A 20,799-nucleotide genomic window follows, 5' to 3' on the forward strand; every position below is an offset into this window, starting at 1 on the left:
TGTTGTTTATATTCCAGAAATACGCTCATGAAATTGCGAATAGATCGTGCGTCATATATTTATTTTTGTATCGTTCTATAAATATGGTAAAATTTAATTAAACGTAACGTAACAATTTACATTAAAACAGTTGATTCTTAGATATAATAAGATGTGAAAATTACGAATGTGACTCACACACATAAACAGGGAAACAAATCTATAATAGTATTAGAAAATATACTTAGGATATGCGAAAAAATATAATAACAATATATGTAAAATAAATAAATTATATATGTCACATTTATTTATTTATTAAAATTTATTAAAATTATAACCATCGTGACCTGACAGGTAAACCTAATGCGTCACGATAGTCAAAAGTGTAAATATATCACAATAAATATAAATATATAGTATGCATACATACAATTTCATATACGTATAATTACACACACACTCAAAGCATATAAGTAAAAACATAAAAAACAAGATAAAATAACAGACACAAATCACCTTAACAGGTGTGCATTGTCCCATACGAACTGAACCAAAACTCCATATGTGCAAGAGAAAATGTCAATATTTCTATGTACAGAATTGAGCAGATGAATAGCCTTAGCCAGAGAAGAGTTGGCAAGTGCTCCAGTTCTAGACTTTACAGGTAAGAATAGTGGACGCGACCGAGAACTATAACCACCTTCAGAAGCCCACATTTGAAGCTGCTCGAGCATTGAAGGATTGTCTACGATGCCCTTGAGCAATTTCCAGAAGTGTTTAATTACATAAACACTTCTGCGAGTCGACAAAGAAACGTATCCCAGGGCTCCTAAAATAAAAGCACTAGGAAACAAGAACGGATAATACCCGTATTCCTTCAAGTATAAATATCGAAGAAATTTACGTTGTACTTTTTCCAGCTTCAATTCATTACATTGATTCATTACGCCTGGGATCCAAATGATGGAGCTAGTTTCTAGAATGCTGCGGACTAGAGTATCATAAAGAGTGCGCAATACTAAAGTATGCCTGAAGTAGCGCGCATTTCTCAAGATAAAACCGAGAGTTTTTAAGGATTTGCTATGAGTCTCTGCAATGTGCTGACTAAATTTCCAACGTTCTTCGAAAGTCACTCTTAAATCCTTAGTTGAAGAAAACCTTTCCAGAAAATATCCGCCTAGATGGTATGAATATTTTGCCGGCGTTAACGACCTTGAAAATGAAATTGTGTGACATTTCTTTACACTGAAAGGCAATTGGTTATAGCAAGCCCATTTCCATATAGAGTTGAGATCCTCCTGTAGGTCGAGGGAATCAGAAATCGAATGCATTTTCCTGTAAATTTTCAAGTCATCTGCATATAATAAAAAAATCTAAATGCTCTATTACTGTTTCTATGTCATTAACGAACAATAAAAACAGCAATGGACCCAAATTGGATCCTTGAGGTACTCTAGTAGGGGTCTTGTATCGTTCTGAAAAAGAGTTATTATACTTGACGAATTGATATCTATTGGTCAAGTAATTTGAGAATAGATTTATGAGATCTTCAGAAAACCCGAAATTAGATAACTTTTTTACAAGTAAAGCATGGTTAACTTTATCAAATGCTTTTTCAAAATCTGTGTATATGACGTCCACTTGTCCAATGATCTTGACACATATAATTATTCGAATAGTGTAATTCTGGTTTATAAAACGTCGCTTCAATAAAGTCGAACAAAGAATCAACCCTAAAGAAAAATTTATATTTTAATCCCCAGAAGTAGAAATCGTCACATACTTTTCAAAACAAACATAGGACATGAAATGTAAACATTAACTATCGTAGTAAATATTTTTATAACTGTTCGTCATTATTGAACACAATTTTATTTTATTTTTTATTAAATCTTTCGTTGTACAACGGGATAAATCTGTATCAACTGAGTCAGTCAATCAGATATAATGAATACCTACAAGTAAGTAGACTGAAAGTCTGGAAATCGGTGACATCTATATTGTAATAATTACAAATTATTATGTGTAACACAATTTATAAGCAATAGATGTCACTGCAGCTGAGGCCAATTTTTTTATAAATAAAAATTCGAGTTGCTGCCGGGGATCGAAACCGCAACCACATAGTTATTAATCTGAGACGTTACGGACTACGCTATTTTGTCCTTGATATAGATTATATATTATTACTTTTTTTCATCTTGTTTTTAATAGATATTATATATTATTTTATAAATAGCAATAAAATACAACGCAATAAATTTTATGCCTTAAATACAGTATCTAGAAAAAGTAATATATAATCTATATAAAGGTTAACAGTGCCATTAAATAACGCAAAACTTTTTCTCATTAAATAAGAAAAGTTTAATATCGCCAAGAAATCACAAAAACGCCGATTATAAAACATTTTTTTGATGTTCTTATATTTTGCAATATAATAAATCGTAAATGTATATTGTGTATCCTACATCTTATATAGGAAATCTCCCAGGGGTCCCGAATGGAATCTTCGCCGTTCTTAATTAAATTTCTCTTAAGAAAACAATTAGAAGAGAAGTAATCAAAAAGAATAACTCGGTCTGTTTTTGATGAATTATCGCGACACGCTCTGGTGTAGTGAAATGGAGGAATTGGAGAGAAAAGGGGGAAGAGGCGGAGGTGGTAGTAGCATATCTCCTTAGATCCGGAGGCTGTGTCCGTAAGATCCGAGTTCGCAATTCGATGATTTATCCATGCGAGCGAGCGAAAGAGAAAGCACGAGAGAGATTCGGCAGTCAGCCATTTTATGTAAAGCAGACAGTGAAATTAAATAAAAATGCAAATTTATACGTTTCCGATGTTTTTCGTTTCCGAGCTCGGGGTAGAACTTTTTGATTCTGTTGCAGAATCGGTGGCACGATAAGCTGCCGCTAATCTCCGGAGCTTTTTTTATATTTTAAGCAATAGGGATATTAATGAGGAGTTAAAGGCGAAATAAAGATGCGCAGCTTTGCCTAGAATCACATTACTTGACCAAGTTAAATTGAAATTATGTTTAGTTATATAACAGTTTTTCGAGAAATACATGTAATGTATTATTGTAGATAACTTTATATTATTAATGAATAGAGAAATATATAATTATTAAAGAGAGCACACCTCAATAGAATAATGATTTGTTACAAAGGATCAGAATGAATAGATCTACTTCGACTGATTACAAAGCATCGAGTTAAAAGGAATTTCATGCTCCTGTATGTAAAATCGAATCATAGAAAAATTAGCAATAACAGCTATTGCTATGTAGCGATTCAAACACTACATTCGCCAAGATACACCTCACACGCATATCTGAAGTCCAGTGAACTATGCCCACGAACCTAGCAGCTGTCTAGAAGAAAGCCGCATTTATACTAACCCCTTCAACATGTGGAGTGAGTATACTTCGTAGTACGGTGTATATTTCACAGTACAAAACTGGGCTTTACACACTGGACTCCACTACACATCGACGCTCAGACTACTACGTCGCTCCATGAACTTTTTCACTACACAGACTTACGCCTTGCCTCCTTTTTGAGCAATTATTTCCAGGACACGTGTTCAAAATCATGTATTGACGACTTATAGATGGACCTATCAACGTAACCAAAGATTTATTTTCGAAAATATTACATTTTTTTGTATTTATAAAAAAAACTATTTGGATTATTTAAAAAAAAACAATATTTAAGTTTATAAAAATTCTGTAAACTTTGTGAAAAGCCCTAATACATTTTCGCAATCTGACGATTCCCACATAAAGCAGTTTTTATTATATGATTATTATTATAAATCTTAAATTAATAAGGCAAAAATAAGGCCGATTGGAATAGTTAAGAAAATCATTTAAATACTTTCGACCTCTATTTAAATTTTTCAAAAAGCCATACATGTTTAAGCATCTGGCACGGACCCACCATTTTTATGCAGTGTTTGTAACGTATTAAAAATAATTCTTAAAAATTAAATTTTAATTCAAATGGGCTCGCTCTATAAAAATTCCTAAGAAATCAGCAAATTTTTCAAGAAGGGAGAATTCTCGATTTGTCATTTTCTTTGAGAAATTCTCCAGAAGGAACACTACTAAAAAGTGTGTATAAATATCGATTTTTGCAGAACAAGTTTGTTGCATTAAACTTAACGTTTTATCATTAAAAACATATTTTTATGGAGTTGTTTTTTTAAGGTCATTACAAAAATAAAAAAAATCAATAAAATTAAATGTTAGAAAAATCATACAAAATTAGCCATTTAAATATCATACTTTCAACCTCTATTCAAAGCATGAATATTTCTAAGCATCTGGCACTGACCTACCCTTTTTATTCAGACGCTGTAAAGTATTAAAAAATATTTCTTAAAAATTAAATTTTAACGAAAAAGGCTGTTTAAAAATTCTAGAAAAATCAGCAAATTTTTCAAGAAGGGGGAATTTTCGATTTAGCATTTTTTGCATAAAATTCTCGAGAAGGAACACTACCTAAAAGTGTGTATAAATATCGATTTAATACACTTTACGTTTTATCATTAAAAACATATTTTTATGGAGTTGTGTTTTTAAAAGTCACTACGAAAATGTTTTTTCAAGTGCTTTAAAATATGAATAGGAAGTTTTAATGATTTTGACTAAATAATATGTTAATTCTATATAACTCTAAAAAAAATATAAACTTTCTATGTAATATTTATGTGGTATAAACATTTATTTTTTAACTTCGTTACTTAGTGACAATTATATTTTTAACAATAAGTAAACGTTTTAAATTTTTTTACTCAAGTTTTTTTTACATATATCTTAAAATTTTTATATATGCTAAAATCAATTGGAATAAATTTTATGTTATATTATATAACCGATTACAAACAAAGCTAGTGTTAAAAGTTAAAGTTAATGAATAGTTTGGGTATATTTTAAGATCCTTTAAGTGAAATCTGAATTAAAATGAGATAGTTTTATAGGTAGTCTATACTATTTTATTTTATTTAATAGTATAGGCTACTAATAAGTGCACCAAAAATATATCAAACAATTGCTATTTAAGCAAACATTACAAAAAAAGTTTAAAAAAATTTAGCCATTAAGAATTGTATATCAAATAATATATGTTTTTTTTTTATTTCATATTAATATGAAGAAGAATATAATTAGGACATTTGATTCCAAGATTCATCTCAGAAATATAGAAAGTAAATATTGATTAGTATTTACAAATGTAAAAGTCAAACTAAATAGCGCGAATTTGACGTTTTTGGTGACGGTAACTAGACCCATACTTTTTTATAGTGTTGTCTAATACACAGGGTTACTTTAAAAATAAACATTGTTAAATATATTGTCATTTTTACAGATATACCATTTATATATTTATTTTTCAATATAAAATAATTAGATTTTATTGCCATTAACAACTACAAAATATTGAGAAAATTTAAGAGGAAATAAATTTGCATATAACTGTTACAATTTTATTTATTTATTAATATTGAACCACAAGATTTGAGATATATCAGTGGAGAAAAAACAAAACACTTTCCATAAAAAAATTTGCTAAAAAAAAATACAAATACAAAAATTTTGTTCAAGATTCACTTAAAAAGAAAATAGTGGATTATAATGAAAAATTTGGAATTATGCAGTAGACTAATATATAAAAGCTATTAAAAATAAATTCTAAGCTATATTGGTTTGTAATAAATATGACTTTTAAAAATAACTTGACGTTAATCAAATGACAATATGACGTTAAAAAACCACTGCTATTTTTAATATGTAATATTTTTATTAATATACAATAAAGCATTTATAAATTAGATGTCATGTAATGTTTAGATTCGATGGGCATTTAAAAATAGCCTGTTTCAGTCCTTTTAAAATCTGATTAAACTGATAACATACATTTTTAATTCAAATTGGTTTGATACACTGTTTTACTAAAAATCAAAGAAAGATATTACAATAGAAAATACCATGACTTTAAAATATCGAAAGCCATTATTTATTTTTAGTGTAACAAAAAAATGTCTTTTAAAATTTAGTTTTAACATATGTTAAAATGTTAGACTATAGCTCAATATACGTTTAGAAGTTAAAAGTATTTTGAACGAAGTGTTTTTAAAAAAATCATGCAATTGCTTAAATTTTTATAAAATTTTACATTAAATTCACTAAATGTTTTGTATATATTAATGACAATAAAAATATATGATAATGTGCTATTTTTATATATAGAGAAATTTCCTAATTGATCAACCTGTATTAGTGAAATAATGTAACCAGAGTATCAAGAATTCAACCCTAATTTGTAAATCGAGCGAAATTCTGTCTCGTATTAACCTTTTCACTCCCCGTCCCACATAAAAAAGTTAATAGCATTTACCTGTAAGTCATCTGTATCTGATCCGAGTTTTTGTACCACACCAGCTGAGCCGGAGGGTTGCCACCCCTACTCCTGCATATCAGTTCGACTGTTTGCCCTCGGCGGACCGTTTCACCGCTCGCGTATCCTTCGATGTAAGGAGCCCCTGGTGGATCTGCAAAATGGAGATAATATTTATTAAAATACGCGAAAAAATATGCGCGATGCCAAAATAAACATTTAAATGTAAAAATGCCAGACGTACTCAGAAATGAGAGAGTTTATATTTTTTGTGTTGCGAATTTAACCCCTTGACTGGCGCGCGTCTGAAATGTCAAAGCGTCTGACAGGCGATTGACGTTATTCGGGGCTTTATCGCGGCCAGATTTTTATAAAAAAGTAATTAAACACGCGGCGATTAATTCGTTTATTTAATTTTATTTTGTGTATAAAATTGTTATTTTTATCTTCTCCTAAGGGTGTCGTCACATTTCAACGACTAGAAATTCAGTATAAATGGTTATACTGTACGTTTAAATTCACTACTGTACCATCACAGGCGTTAGCCTTTTTATTTTTTATTATAAATGTAACTGACCAACATGGTTCCCTAATGCGTCATGATGGTCATTATATAAACATTAATTATGTATACCTAAAATATATTAGCACTATCCTATTTTTTTCAGCTATTCTTGTTTTTGGCCAGCTCGTTGAGAAGCTGAATGACTCGTGCAAGAAGGGCATTCCCAAGCGTTGACGTCCTAGCCGCAACGTGCAAGAATAAGGGACGCGATCGCGACGTTTTAAAGCATTCTAAAACTCACTACCGAAAGTCGCCAAGAATTTATTTAAAAAATGTATCATTGATAGACGCTACGTAAAAAATGCAATAAATTTTATTTAAACGCTCCTACAAATACGGATATAACCCGTTCTCCCATTTGTAGAGATATCTCACAAATTTTCTTTAAATTCTCTCTAACAACAATGTGTATTTCGCTTCACTCGGATTCCAGACAATAAAGCTATATTCGTGGATGCTACGAGCTGGCGTATCGTACAGACGCGAAGAATGAAATTTAAATATTTAAATAAAGTATTAGTTAATATATGTAGTGAATTTTAAGACACATGTGTATTACAACAACTAAGGTAAGTTTTTTTAGTCGTATCGCTGCATTATTTTTTAGCTCAATTGTGTTCTATTTAATTTGTGAAATTATGATAAGAAAAATAAGACATCAAAACAAGTACGAAGAAAAATAAACGAAATAATGAAGAAATAAACACTTTGGCATGTCATATGAAAAAGCAAATAAGACCGTTTTAAAAATTAAAGTTCTTAACTTTCGAAAAAGAAGCTCATGACAAATTATGTCGAATGCCTTTTGAAAGTCAGTATAAACACACTGATTTTAGAATTGAGGGATTCTGTCACCGCCTTCGAAAGGCAAAAAAGGTGAAACGACGTAGACGAAACCCGCGTTGTTGGTCTAAAATGATAACAGTGTTGTAAAATAATATTTTGATTTTATTGCATGTAACTTGATAAGTTATTACTTTAACCCATTATAAAAAGTAGTTGTATTTTTTTAATAAAATAAGAAACACTCTCGATTTATAGTTGCATTATTTTAAATGGATATTGGAAATTTATAGAACTTTCAGGATATTAACGTCGAACACAAGATGCAACGTATTATATTCCGATACATCCACTACTCAGAAACCTGACAGTTACCTGACTGTTGCCTTTGAGTATGCAGTTATATATGTATGTGTTTCAAGTTAGATGAATTTTAACTCTTTACTTATCTTTCTTAAAATACTTGCTTTAAAACGCCCTAAGTGCCAAGCGTACGGTGTGCCAAATTTAAAGTATAATCGTACAAAAAAGATATTAAATGAATATTGTATTGTAAATCAACATAAAAACATTAAACGATATATATTAGACAAAATTTTGATTATATAAAAAAAAAAAACTAGTATCGTATCCGTTAAAAAATCATTGAAAAGTACATAACTAACATTTAAAACATAGTTTATTATTAAAATAATACATATAATATTTTATATAAATAAAAAAACCGTTGTGTAAAATTGGTTTGCGAATAATATGGCTGCATTTTATTTCCTTAATGTTATTATTTACGTCACAGTGAATGTGTATTACTAATATAACTTTACTAACTTACAATTGATTTACAATTCCACTGCTCACAATATATAAAATAAATTAAACCAAACTCAAACCTAACCTAATGCAAGTTTAAACCCTAATCTAGCTCAAACGAATTTTCCTAATTAAACTTGAAATGGTTATTTTTAAAACTTTATTAGGTGATACTGAGTTTGGTTAATTTGTTTAAGTTAGGTTTGGATTTGGCCCTTCGAGCGGTATCGCCGTACATGTACGGCGATCGATCGTTCACTGTTTTGAGTTACCCCAGATAGTTATGTATTTACATAACTAAAGATATATGAAATAAAAAACATTATATTTAAATAATATTTTTAAATGATTTAATGTAAATGATTTTTATAGAATATAATACAAAAAATATTTTATAATAATTTTATAAAAAAATATTGAGAGCCTCTAAATTAATATTAAAAAAATCAAAAAAAGCCGAATAGAATATAAAAAATATGTAAAATAAATTAACGATAAGCGTTAAAATAAATTATTAAAACATGCAAAAAAGTAGTAAAATAAATCTAGCAATAAAACGTTAAAAATCATTGATTTTTTTAAATAATTTATTATAAATGTAATATAATAACAGTAGAAATAATTATGTAAAAATACATAAGATTAACTCACTACAGTAAATGGACAACTGTCAAATTAAGTTTCACAAGGATTTTAAAGCAGCATATAATTTCACTAGCGCCTATCAGTAAAATTATATTTAACTAGTAAATATATTCGGATTGAACGGCAGTGAACATTTAACTGCACTAGTAAAACACATTCACTAACATATATACAAAATATAAAATTAAATTATTGTGCTGTGTTTGCAAATATAAGGTATATACAAACTTATGGAAGCAATATGGAAGGCTATAATTTGTTAACATTTTAGGATCTTAGAGAATCTTAGGTTAAATTGGAAATTATTTGTATCTTTATAAAACAAATATTTGCACGTTTTTTGGCATTAACCAACAAAAAGGCATTATTGTAAGCCTTAACAATCGCTTTTATGTTACAAGAGGTTTAAAATACATTTAAGTTAAACATATTCAAAGGTTTTTTCCATGCATTTTAAAAACTCACACATTTGCGTAAATCTTCTTTCAAAGAAAAGCAATATAAGCACATACTATGTACTACATATTTGAACAACCCCAAGTTTTACCGTTTCAAAGGTCTGAGCGTTAAAATGCTAAAAAAACATAGTAGCGGTCGATTTGTTAAAGGCGAGCATAATGCGGGAATAAATTACGCTAGACCCAAAATTGGTTCCTTGGGGAGATTCTATGATAGTTCACATATTCTAGTCTTAAATTACAACAGTGTTTAGGTATCTAGGTGGGAGATGATTACTCACGACACACTTGTGTGACACGGACAAGTGTGGCGGTGTGTGTTATCCGAGGAATACACAGAAATTCTCTTAGACGATTTCACCTGGCGCGAGAGACGAAACCACCAGGGCCGGATCGGTGCCTGATAGTAATTTTATCAAGTCATAAACGTGGATTCTTCGAATTCCCGAGACGAAGCGCCTGGAGACCTCTCTCCGATCGAGTTATGTCACAATCACGTTTGCCCTATCTGCCATACTCAGAGACTGTTTCGATTCATGTACAATGTCAAGTAATTAAGGTTTGAGACTATTTTTTGTGATGCACCTTCTGCTTTACTCTTTTATTTAATTATATTCTAAATATACTTCTTGTGCCTCAATAAACCTATTAAAGATTGTCTCAAAGGATTCGGTTCCTTTGACTAATTCTAAGAAGGTAGAAAATGTTTTCTTTTCAACTTTGATTTATATTTGAATAGTCGGAAATCACAACTAAACATAGCAAATTATTAAGATTATAATATTGCGATTTAAACCAAAATTAACGATAAGTTTATATGTTAATCGTATTGAACTTATCTTATACAAATATTAATCACTCAGTCCTATTTATCTGATGTTAAATTTAATAATATAAATAAGCTAAATATTGTTAAAATTGAACTTGTATATGTGATCAATATTTCATATATAGTATTTAAGTTTAATAGGGAAAAATCTAGTTCCTTGGGATTAACCAGAAAACTCTCTCTTAAAGTGGATCATCTCTCTCAAAAACTTTTTTATTAATGCCTCGAATCAAAGGACCGCAATTAGGGATTCGGCTGAAACGATCAAAACCGAGTGTGTTCTGGCCGTGACACCTTCGCTAATTTGACGAGCGAGCAATTTGTTTTATTTTCTTATTCGTTCGCGAAGGGGTTAAAACGCGACAATCTCGCGCTGGGATTTACACTATACCATCGCCGTTCCACCATTGTACGTATGGAATTGGTGAAGGAGAAGAGCGAAAAAAATATATAAATATAAGCTCACAAGTCGAGTAAAGGCGAAGGTATTTCCGCTGAGAGTTTGCAAAGTTGTTTTGTACGGAGAAAATTTCTCTTTGAGCCTTCTTCTCTAATTGTTTTTTTTCACTCACCCCTCGCTCTTTGTGTATCATAATAAAAAGGATCGACTTAGACGTTTAAAAATATAATCAAGGTGCTCCTGTTGCATTATCATCTACTTACAAAATATCTGTTTTTAATACGTCTAATAATTAATTTCTACCCCCCATAAATTTGGATTATAAAAGCTGTGGGAATCGATTTTATTTTTAATTAAAATCAGGGAATTCGCAATTTAAAACAGAATTACTAGACATTTACCACTGTTAACAATGACGCGAAACAATTATTACAGGGGATGGTTTTTAAATGTTGTCTAGACAGTTGTTTTCGACTTTGAATAATTAGTAAAATAAATTAATTTTATAAATACGAACAATGCACAGTTTTTTCGTGAGCCAATTATTTGGTTATTATTGTATGAAATAAATAAATTATTAATCTCATCAGTTTTTTTTGTAAATATATAAATAATTAACAGAGACATATTTCAATAAAATCTGAATTTTCAAACATACATACATATTTAATAAAAAAAGAATGTTTAAGTATCACAAATCGAACTATTTTTATGGTATATGATAAGATGGAACAATTCGAACATCAAAACTATCGCTTCAAAGCCAGCAGAAGTTAATATAAATTCAAGCTATTAAACATAATTTTTTAACTAGTATGGATTTTCATTTTGTTTTATCCAAAATTTCCGTTAAAAAACATTTTAACCTATACTATATATTTATTTAACTAAAGATATATTGTATTGCCGTACATGTACGGTAGTCAATCATTCACTGTTTTGAAGTACCTGAGAAAGTTATATATATTTATAATATATAACTAAAGAAATAATAAAAATAAACATATTATATTTATATAATATTTTTTATTGTAAATGAGTTTTATAGAAAATTATACCAATAAATTAAAGAGTACGAATTAAATAAACATAATAAAATATTTATTAAGAAACATTTAGAGCCTTTGAATTGATATAAAAATATCTACAAAAGCCGAATAATATACAATACATATAAAAAATATGTTAAATAAATTAACAAAACTTATTGATGGAAATTCGTTAAAATAAATTATTAAAACATACTTATACAAAAAAGTACTAAAATAAATCATAATAAAACGTTAAAAATCACTGATTTTTTCTCTATAATTTATTATAAATACAATATAAATTAATAATTAATAATTACCAACAGAAATAATTATAAAAAACTACTGAAAATTGATTCACACCTAGGTGTATACTAACAAATTGATAATTGATAAATGTGTATAAATTAACTCACTACTCAAAGGCATTTATATTTTCACTTTTATTGATTTTCATTTAAGCATAATAAATATTATAAGGAATCTTAACTAAGTCTTTAAGGGTTGTAAAAAATAATTCCTGCTTTACATTTTATTACGTTGTAAGATTATAACTAGTAATGATAATGACAATTAAAATAGATAAATTAACGAAAAAGCTTAAAAAGCTAATGAAAACTAAGAGATTATGATTATATACTATAGGCATTTAGAAACTAAGAGAGTTTTTTAATTAAAGACGATCTTTTAAATTAAAGATTATCTTTTAAATTAAATTAAATTAAAGGTGTTGATTAATTTAAAAAATAAATTAAATTAAAGACGATCTTTTAAATTAAATTAAATTAAAGACGATCTTTTAAATTAAATTCAATTAAAGACGATCTTTAAAATTAAATTAAATTATAGATTATTTTTTAAATTTAATTAAATTAAAGACGATCTCTTAAATTAAATTAAATTAAAAACGATCTTATAAATTAAATTAAATTAAAGACGATCTTCAGATGATTTTTCAGTGCTTCAAACTATTTTTGATATATAATTAAAATAATACACAAAATATCATTTGTAAACAAATACAATTATCAGATAAAATAAAATAAAATAGGAGTTGCCCGTTTTTTTTAATACAAAAAAGTGATTAAAAACCAAGAAAGTTCAACATTTTTGATATGTTTTAATCTTTAAATGGTTTTTTGGTTCTTGGTTCATGAGATTTTAAATACATGATTAAATTTATGCAAAAAAAATCAATAGATTATCACGTGTACTATAAAATTTATTTATGAGTGCAAATTTAATAAATATGGGAGTTTGCCGTTTTTGATTCTTTGCTAAAAATGATAAAAACAAAGAAAGTTTTAAATTTTTGATATAATTCTAAAATTATTTTTGAGAGCTTTAGATTATTTTTGATACATATTTAAATTTATGTTAAAAGAGTAAACTAGAGATAATTTGTGCATTATTAAATATTTTTTTTCCGTTTTTGATTCTATACCAAAAACGATTAAAAGCAAAAGAAGATTGCTATTTTTGATATCAAAGACGGTTTTAGTGCTATAAACTTATTTATACATAAATGAAATTATACTAAACATATAGATCACTTTTGATACATAATTAAATTTATACCGAAAGTGCAAACAACAGTATATAACGTGTAAAAATATTAGTTCAAATTCAATAAATATGGGAGTTTACTGTTTTTGATTCTATAATAATAGTGATAAGATATGGTTATTTAAAAAAGCTCACCATTTTTAATTTTCGAAGGATTTAGAAATTTGATACATTTTTAAATTTATGTTAGAGGAAAGAACTATATATATTACAATTTATAAAAAATAGGTTAATATGGGAGATTGCAGTTTTTGATTATATATATAGATTATAATAAAGACGATCATTAAATGATTTTTCAGTAGTTTAAATAATTGTTCAAATAAAAAAACTATATTATGTAATTAATCAAATAAAATAATCATTTCAAATGTAATAAATATGGGAGTTTTCAGTTTTTGATTCTATACCAAAAACGATTGAAAACAAAGGAAGATTACCACTTTTGATATTTAAGACGATTTTGGTGCTTCAAACTTATTTATACATAAATACAATTATGATAGAAAAGCACACTGTAAGATAGAATCTTTTAAGTAAGTTTTGTGCTTTATATATTTTTTATACATATGATGATAGCAAATTATATTATTTGTATAATATAATAGAATTAACAATTTAAATTAAATTAATATAGGAGTTTGCTGTTTTTGATTTTATACCCCTTATATAGAATATGTAAATTTAAACAGCATAAAATCACTACAAATAATTTGCTGTTATTAGCAAAATTAAATTAAATAATAACAAGAATAATTTTTTTACTACATAAACGATAAATATATGTATATTTATTTATTTGTTATTAAATCTTCCGCTGTATCCTGACAGACGTTAGCCCAATGCGTTACAGTGGGGTAAATCTGTATCAACTGAATTAGTCAATCAGACATAATGAATTACTACTCTAGGAATCGATGAAATCTATGTTAATAATTATAAATGTGTAATATAATTTATAAGCAAAAGAGGTCACTGCAGCTGGGACTGGTTTTTTTATACCAGCGCATTTTTTTATAAATAAAAATTAGAGTGACGCTGCCGGAGTTTGAACCCGCAATATCAGAGTTACTAGTCTGAGACGTTACGGACTACGCTATTCCGTCTTTATGTTTAGAATATTGAAAAAAGTTATGTTATATATAAATAAAATATAATTTGCCATTTTATTTGAATAATTATTGGTTATAATAATTAAATTATTAGCAACAATTTAACGTAAATATTATACTGTTTATTAAATTGAGGAAGTGAGGCATAAATCCATTTATTACTATTTTCCTCAATAAATTTAATTTGAAATATGTTAACGAAGACGTTTGCATTAAATATTTGAAGACGTTGCACATACAAATATATATAAGTAACATTGTTTGAAAAAAGTTTTACGCATTTGCCTCAGAAATAATAACAATATACTGGAAGTAAATAGAAAGCAATGCCTTGGAGTATTTAAAGTCTCTTTAAATTATCAGTTCACATAGTTATATGTTCACTTTAAAATATATAATATATGCATATATATATATTAGAACATTTTAATTAAATGGATTAATAAGTAACGCAAAAATATTAAATTTACTTAACGAATTCTCTTTTCATACACTATTTACGTCGAAATAACACGTTATTTTTTTAGCATACAAAATAAATTGCAATGTACACAACATAATGAAACATAAAAATCAGACATGTTTTAAAAACATGCAAATTTCAGCAATTAAAATGTGTAGAGCTCGAGAGCATATACCGTAATACATATAACATACAAGTTTAACAAGAGCTGTTTTAACGGTCCACGATCAAAGGAAAGGTGTGGGTAAAAACGTTCGGAAAACTTTTCTTTTATACGCCATAAACAATATTTATGTGCGTGTGTCTATGTATGTTGTATTAATAAAAAATAGACACATAATCGAAATACGATTGTGTACTCGAGCATGTAACGTTTGTTGCGCAGTGTTTTATAAGAAAATTAGGAAATAAATAAGTATATATTTATACGCGAAATAAAAGTGTAATCAAGTGTGCGAAATAAATGCGTCGCTTCGTCGGTTCTGATAAATTCCAGTGCCATAAAATGGAAACCATAAGATTTTCGGTCGGACATTATACTAAGCGTATGTGCGCAAAGTGGAAAAGTTTTTTTCCGTATACGTAAACAGATACTACCTGCTTACGGAGTGGTCCAAGACAATATAATGTCAAAATATTATTGAAATAATTGTTTCAGATAGTTCAATATTGCGGATACTCGAGAAAAGATTTGATGACTAGAGAATTAATAAAACAATTATATATTATTGAGAAAACCTTTTTCACTTGAGGATAATAAGTATATATAATAAATGCTTATACTTTTTTGTTATTTAACGATAAAATTCATTACTATAATTATTTATTTAGGCTCTTATTTAATAAAAAGAATTTGGGCTCTCCATTATAATTAAATTGAGGAGAGAACAAGATCGTTGAATCAATTTTTAGTGTATATGTTTATTAAAAAACAGTTTTACTTACAAAAATGCTAATAATAATTTACAAATAAATATATGATATTTTTGGGTCATTCTATATTTTGTTACATGGAAATGTTTTCAGTGGGCGGATAGTTTGTCAGATTTCCATGTCGATCCGCCGCGTAAAAATATTTATGCCCTTTTTTGTTTCGCGCAGACTTTCGACGTCGGGATTCGTCAACGTTATCCCTACGGTGAGCCAGGAAAACTTTGAGAGGAGATTGATCTGTCGGGGTTTTCCAACAGCACTATAGCGCCCTTCGCCGTAATCTCCTCCTTTAAAACAATTTTTGAAACTCGACTTTTGGCGACCTTATTTTGTCTGTCTGGCCTGTCGTGGCAGATTTATTTTTAATGAGATTATGATAAAACAGTAATCCGTTTTCGGGGCCGAATTTGAGCGAGAACATAAGAAAGCTGCACGCTTTATGGGGTGAGGGGGTTAAAAAAGGAGCGGGTGTGAAAAAAAAACTCCACTTGGTCGCTTGATTAAAACGTTTTTCTTATAATTTCTCAGGAGAAAAAATAATAAGATCTAAAACTGCGGATGATTTTTTCGTTTAATTTAATTATAATTATAATAAATTAAAACATAAAAATTCACTAGCTCATGCGAAAAATATATATACGTATAAGTAATAGTTTTCATTATATTACCTTTTTAAAGTCAGGTATTTGAATAAATTATATTTATTTTGCAACAGTGTAAATAAGCTTTATTATTAGTGAAAAATATTTTATTTTGGTCGACCTTAAGAAATCTCGTTATTTACCTTTTAACGATTTAAAAAAAAAAATTATAATGCACATCATCCCACATAATTTTTTCCAGCTCCTCATAACTATCGCTAAAACAACCGAAAACATATTTGTGTTTGGCAAGTTCATTGAGAAGCTTAAGTTAAGAATAAGGGACGCGATCGCGACTCTCCAGGAAAATCTAAGTCTCGCAGTGAAAATCTTTTGATTGACATCTCATCATAGAAGCAAAAGTGCTTAATTGAGTAAACGCTACGTCAAAAATGCAATGAATTGTATCATAACGCTCCTAACAAAAAAACACTAGAATACAAATACGGATAAGACACGTACAGAGAGGGACAATTCCCGAGGCCTGTTCTCTTTGAGGGGTTCAACTCTAGAAAAAATCAAAAAAAGTAAAAACCAACCGCAAAAAATGAGCCTGAACTAAACTACAGTCGTTTAATATGTGCCTATGTACTGATGTATTAACAGTATAAGTTCTTTTAGCCCTTTTTAATACACATTACAAAAGAAATAAAAGGAACGGAACATTGCCTTCAAAAGCATTTACTTTCTAGGTAACACTTTCGCAATAAATATTTTTATTCAAAGGAACAGATTGTAGTTTTTGACGCGGCTCTGTTTGTGTTAAAATTTGTGTGCAAATTATTGTTTTTTGACTTTATTGCTTTTTGAACGTTTAGAAAACATTATTTATGAGAAAAATATTCAACCAATGTAAATTAGTAGCATTAAGGAAGAAGCAAAGAAATAACGAAAAATCAACAACAGCACTAGCTGAATTATATAAATTTAATGTTTTTGTAGATTGTATAATCGGTAATTTGATTGTATTATCGGTAGAAAAATCTTGAATCTATCCCGAAAATATTTTTTAAAATATGCCATTTAAATAAAATCATATCGGAATAAATTTTTACTAGTAAATATGTATATAAATAAGTCCAAACATATTTTCACCAGTAGATATACATTTCTATTAGTGAAAATATAATCTAACTCATAGGCGTTAATATGCTGCACTTAAATGTCTACGAAACTCAATTTGACAGTTGCGAAACGTTTATTTGCTGTTCAAACCCAAACCTAACCTAATGAAAGTTCTAAAACTAATTATTGTTTAGGAGCTTTCATTAGGGCAAGTCGAAAATACAAACTAAGCCAACTCATCTCACAGAAAGCGAAAGAAGTACAGACAGATATCGCATCTCACATCTATGTTTTAATTATATGATAGCTATCATTACCAATATTATTATGGACTTCAAATATAAGAGGGCTGATCAAAGTATATTCAAACCGAATTTTGGTCAATAGGAGAGCACAAAAACAATTATCACTTCTCAGAAGGCAAAAATTCACGTCAAAAGCAATAAAATCGTGTCGGCGCCGTCGCAGTGGGAACGCTCGGTAATCGAGCGTTTTCACCGCGATGGCACGATTTCATGTCTTTTGAGTTGAACTGGAAATTCACCATATGGCAACACTGAGCAGCAAAGAAAACACGACTAATTATCAATATTTAAATAAAAATTAATGCCTATTTAAAATATTCGGCGCCTATTTAAGTGTCGGCACTGTCGTAGTGAGAACGCTCGGTATCAAGGGCTCCCACTGCAACAGTGACGTTAAAAAATTCTAAAATATTTGGAGAAAAATCGTATTCGTAATTTTATCATAATGCATTTTTTAAGAGCTTAGGGATACAATTTATTGCATTCTCGACATAGCTTCTATTTAATTAAGCAATTTTTGAAGTCGGTGGGCAGTGTCGACAATCCGGTAATGGTCGGTGACTTCCAGTTTCTTTTTAGAAACTAGAAATCATTGACCTAGTGATACTGCACAGTGCCCACAGTGTTTAATTGTATTATTATTGATTTGTCAAATCATGATTTGTAATAAATATTGAAAAAATAAGTTGAAAGCGGGAAAATTTATTTAATATTTTAAGATTTTAAATGTTAGATTTAAGTATTTTCTTTAGATGGATTAAGATAGTTTTACGTTCAAATAACAATCTGAAATCACGTTGTTATGGTAATATCGCGTTGTTATGGCAAAATAAAAATCACTAAAAATTTTTTTGTGCAACTGCAAATCGTATTTTGTGACTACAATTTTTTTCTATCTATATTCACTGTTTTTATAATATTTTATTAAGGCATTGTATTATATTTATTATATATAAAAAAGGCAAATAATAATATTGTAATGTAAAGCTATTTACTAAATTTTTTCGATTATAATTTTTAAATAAAACAAATTTACTAAAAAAAAGTCGAAAATAATAATAGATTAAGTATCATCCGTTCTTTAAATATTATATAAAGGCATTCGCTTTTGTCATACTAAACAGTTTTTAAACAATATCTTTTAATATTTCCGTACTACACCGAAAATATGTTGTATTATTAAGACTAAAATACAGATATTTCGATACTTCAAAATCAGTCAAGATATCGTGATTGAAAGCTCTTGAAAGCAATATATTGCTTAGTATCAATTATGAATATAATCATGTATATAGACTTGTTCCATAATAAATTATTATTTTGTAATTCAAAGCTCTTTATTTATAGCCTAAAGTTAAAAATAAAAATACAAACGAAATTAATATTTCTGAGAATTAACATCGCTTTTTGATTAAATTATTTTTAAATAAAAAATTCAGGATGCTTAAAAAACGTATCGTACCCGATCAAAGAACTCCCAGGAATGTTCGACGGAAATTTAGATATTCTCCGTTCATCCGTCCCTCTCTCTTTACAACGAGTGAAAGAGACGAATCGATATCCATTAGCGCGAGTGTTATCTTTTGTCGTCGTGTTTTGTCTCTTTCCAACCACGATAGTCACGATATTATCAACCCTGCAATAACATCCCTTAAAAACGGCACCACTTTTCGTGATAAGACTCCATCTTATCAAGGGCAAACGTTCTTTTTTCACTCAGGTGCTTCTTAAAACTTTCCTAATCGATTCGCAGATATTTTAGAACAAGTAAACAGCTTATCGGATCGTTAGGGATGCAATTGTTAAGGAGGCGCCCTTTATCACTGTAACAGAACGTAATTCCTTCTCGAATACCATTAGTTTGAGATCATTAGCGAAATTACTCCTGCCGACGCTTTCAAAGTTGGTTTATTCGCTAAATATGTTAAAACATCCAAGCTTTCATTGAAGTTGACTAATTTAATAAACATTAAAACACTTATACTTCCACTAAAAAATATCTGTATACAATAATTTTAGACTGACATACATTCAGTTACAATTATAAAACAAGAGCCCTAGGTTGCGTTCTAAATTTGCGCAATTAAAAATTTATATATTTGTAAAGAGACGTTTTCTAATTAAAACAATAATTGGTTTAAATAAATTTCATAAACTAAAATCTGTATTTAATAAATAGAATATAAAAGCATACCTATGTATTAAGAAAAAAGTAGTGAAGAGCGAACAACTTAGGAAGATTCATCAATGGCCTTGGGTATAAATTGTTTAACTTCATAATTGGCAACGTTAAAGGAATGACAAAAAAATGTGAGGTAATTAAGTTAATTTGTCTCTGATTCTAATATACTTTTCAGTGTTTTAAAATAATACTATTAAGCAACTTTTATTCGAATAAGTAGTTTGAAAAATCGACTCAAGAGTTGTCAAAGGACCGATAAAGAGAATTTAAATGTTTTTTTTTTGGAAATTAGTTAAACCCTTTGTTTTTCAACGGTTTTATAAAAATAAATATATGTATTATATTTTCATTATTTGTTTTTAATATAATTAATAGTTTTTTTTATTATACTAAAATAAAACATGCTTCAGAAAAAGTTTGATAATTGATATATATTTTTTTAATATTTATTCATTGTAGGCTTACGCATTTAAAAAAATACTCAAAAAACTTGCGTTTGAATCCCCTGGCACTCGCAAAATCAAGGACATTTTTTGCGCGCGTGTCGCAATAAGAACATAGGGCATGTGATACAAGATCACTTAATACACAAAAAAATATGAAAAAAAGTTTGATTTGCTGATTTCAT

General features: G+C 28.4%; 1 protein-coding gene across 3 annotated transcripts in view; it reads right to left on the bottom strand.

Moving 5' to 3' along the window:
* The window catches only part of LOC148235412 (nephrin-like), a 630,188-nt gene that overhangs the window by 41,172 nt on the left and 568,217 nt on the right, over window positions 1-20,799 (bottom strand). For all 3 annotated transcript variants that reach the window (XM_088186958.1, XM_088186959.1, XM_088186957.1), the window contains exon 8: window positions 6,384-6,537. In XM_088186958.1, the coding sequence (XP_088043084.1) occupies window positions 6,384-6,537 (154 nt within the window). The remainder of the gene's footprint in view (window positions 1-6,383; window positions 6,538-20,799) is intronic.

The sequence above is a fragment of the Plectrocnemia conspersa genome, unplaced genomic scaffold (assembly GCF_051122295.1).
Source record: "Plectrocnemia conspersa isolate PC_06_02 unplaced genomic scaffold, ASM5112229v1 ptg000005l, whole genome shotgun sequence".
In the NCBI taxonomy this organism is placed as follows: Eukaryota; Metazoa; Arthropoda; class Insecta; order Trichoptera; family Polycentropodidae; genus Plectrocnemia; species Plectrocnemia conspersa.